The sequence below is a fragment of the Coffea arabica genome, chromosome 2e (assembly GCF_036785885.1).
Source record: "Coffea arabica cultivar ET-39 chromosome 2e, Coffea Arabica ET-39 HiFi, whole genome shotgun sequence".
NCBI classification, from domain to species: Eukaryota; Viridiplantae; Streptophyta; class Magnoliopsida; order Gentianales; family Rubiaceae; genus Coffea; species Coffea arabica.
The window spans coordinates 47,305,560-47,308,641 of record NC_092313.1 but is presented as its reverse complement, the minus strand read 5'-3'; the positions used below and the strand labels follow the sequence as shown (position 1 = coordinate 47,308,641).

The window sequence follows — 3,082 nt, the reverse complement described above, 5'->3', positions numbered from 1 at the left end:
AATAGTATTCATTCAGCACCCCCATTAACAACTTTAGGGATGCTTTAAGCCCACTAGCAAAAATAACTACATCATCCGCATAAGACAAATGTGTGACCGCCGGACACCCCACCGGGACTTTGAAAGGGTGGAACTGGCTCTTCGCAAGTAGTGCATTCAGGGACCGTGAAAGAGCCTTAGCCCCGATAACAAATAAGGCCGGAGATAATGGATCTCCTTGTTTGAGGCCTCGAGTGGACTTGAAGAAACCATTAGGCACACCATTTATGATTATCGAAAACCACACATTCAATATCAACCGCCATACCATATCATCCAAGTTTCACTAAAGCCAAAATTATGCAAGACTTGCAAAAGGAATAACCATGACACCCTATTATAAGCTTTCATCATGTCCAGCTTAATGACCACATTACCCCCTCGATTTGGCTTGCCAATACCCGTCACTAGCTCTTGGGCTAATAGGAAGTTGTCTGATATCTATCTCCCCTTAACAAAACCACTTTGTTGCGGTGAGATAAGTCGTGGGAGAATTTTGGCCAATGAAATAACCTTGTTAATAAAGTTACATAAGCTTATGGGCCGGTACTACGAGAAATCTTGTGGACAGGTGACCTTTGGGATTAGCACTATAGATGTCATTGTAACACTCCTTGGCAACTCCGCTTCATAGAAAAAACTAGTAACTGCCTTGTGAACATCCGTCGCAATTATCTCTCATGTACTCATGAAGAATTTTCCTATGAAACCATCCGGGCCCGCTACACTGTCCACATCCATTGAGAAGACAACAGACTTGATCTCCTGTAGTGAGGGAATATCCATCAATGACAAATTGTCTTGTGTAGTAACCAATTTCGGAATCACTGCAAGCAGCTTATCTGAGCCTAAGCAAGGCTCGGCTGTGAATAAGTGGTGGAAAAACACTACTGCCTCGCTGCATATCTGTGTCTTAGACTCTATCCAATCTCCATTACTCCATCAAATATGGTGAATCAGTGCTCTACTTCGTCTCTCAGCCACCAATGAATGGAAATACTTTGAATTTCTATCCCCATCCTTCAGCCACCTCACCCTTGCCTTCTGCCTCGAAAATCCCTCCTCAACTGCCAGTGTGTTTCTAAGTTTAACCCGTGCCTTTTGAAGCTTCAGGAGTAGCTGCTCTATTGGATCATTGTCATAAGCAACCTCCGCTTCCATCACCTCTCTCTCTGCATCCTTACTGGCCATGAAGATGTCCTCAAACATTTCCCTTGACCATCTCTTGAAAGAGTTCTTCATCTTTCCTAGTTTGATCGACAAAACTCGCAAAGGCGAGCCTGGGACGTCATCTGCCCAACACTGCTTGACCACATCAAGGAACCCTTCCTTTGAAGTCCAGACATTTAAGAACCAAAACGGTTTTGGCTTATTATCCAACATAGTTGAAGCCGACAATAAGAGGGGGGCATGATCCGATGGATCTCTCCCTAAGTGTTGCACTGTAAAGGAGTTGTCCATACGTAGTGCAGCCTCATTAAGGAGCAATCTGTCCAGACGTTTCCAAACCCTGGCTTATCCTTGCCTATTATTACACCAAGTGAACTTCGAGCCAGAAACGCCAACATCACAAACCCCCGCCTCTGCCATAAAGCTTAGAAGTTTTGTCCCTTCATTCAATCGAAAAGGCATTCCAGCACGCTTCTCCTTCGAGTGCACAATCACATTAAAATCTCCAACCAACAGCCAAGGTCCATAATGGGGCTATCTCGCAATAGATCTATCCATAAAATCTCCCGCTCTTGTGACGTACACTTTACATGAGCCATCGACAAACACACTAGTACCGCAAAAGTAGGAGCCTGGACTTGAATCGACAAGTGCTGAGGGGACTCTCCAATGTTATGGCAAGACAGAGGTGCTTGGAAGAAAACCCAGACCGATTCCCATTGATTTGCAACACAGTAGTCCATACCCAACCGTAGTCGGATCTCATTTATCGAATCCAAGTCAACTTTAGGTTCACAAAAATTAATTTCCGAAGCCTAGTCAAATTGGGGGTTCGAGAGACTCCTCTTATGTTTCAAAACTCACATTTGCTAAACTTATCATATAACTGGTGTTCTCTCAAAATTTGTAATACAATTTTCAAATGCTGCTCATGTTCCTCCCGGATTTTAGAGTAAATGAGAATGTCATCAATAAATATGACTACAAACCAATCCAAGTAGGGTTTGAAAATTTGATGCATTAAACCCATAAAATGCTACAAGGGCATTGATTAATCCAAAGGACATTATTGCAAACTCAAAATACCCATATCTAGAATTGAATGCAGTCTTTGGTACATTCTCCTTTCTAATTTGCAATTGATAATACTCCTATCGAAAATCTAGCTTAGAAAACACCACCGCTCCTTGCAACTGGTCAAATAATTCATCAATATGTGGGAGAGGGTATTTATTCTTAATTGTCACATCATTCAAACCCCGGTAGTCCATACACATCCTTAAACTTCTGTCTTTCTTTTTAACAAAAAGTACCGAAACTCCCCATGAAGACCTGTTTTCTCGAATAAACCCTCATTCCAATAAATCTTGCAATTGCAATTTCAATTCTTTAAATTCAGCGGGTGCCATCCGATATGGAGTTTTAGATACAGGTGCGGTCCCGAGTAATAAATCAATCTTGACGTCTATCTCTCTCTCCGGAGATAAGGTCAGTAATTCATCAGGGAACACATCTGGATGCTCTTTTATTACTGGTACATTTTCTATCTTCAACTTATCTTTCGAAGAGTTTATTAGAAAAGCAAGATAACTGTGAGAACCCTCACTTAAAAATATGAATTCTGCCAAAATTACTTGCATTACCCTAAAACTAAACCCTCATAACAATTCCATGCATTGCATATTATTGCTTTCACTTGAATTGTAACATTTCCTTGAGTTGGCTTTATTTTATTTCATCACATACTTTATGTCCAAATATTCTTTTATTGTGGTTGGGACTTTATATGATAGTTTAGAGGTGTTAAATAGACATTGGAATATTTGGAGTGTAAAAACTTCATTAGTCAAAGATTAAAGAAAGATTAGGCCAT

At 40.9% G+C, this 3,082-nt stretch overlaps 1 protein-coding gene across 1 annotated transcript; it reads right to left on the bottom strand.

Annotated features, from left to right (window-relative positions):
- Positions 1–981: 981 nt before the first annotated feature.
- LOC140036314 (uncharacterized) lies at positions 982–1,500 on the bottom strand. The gene has a single exon (XM_072077674.1). The coding sequence runs from the start codon at positions 1,498–1,500 to the stop codon at positions 982–984; it is 519 nt and encodes a 172-aa protein (XP_071933775.1).
- Positions 1,501–3,082: the final 1,582 nt, after the last annotated feature.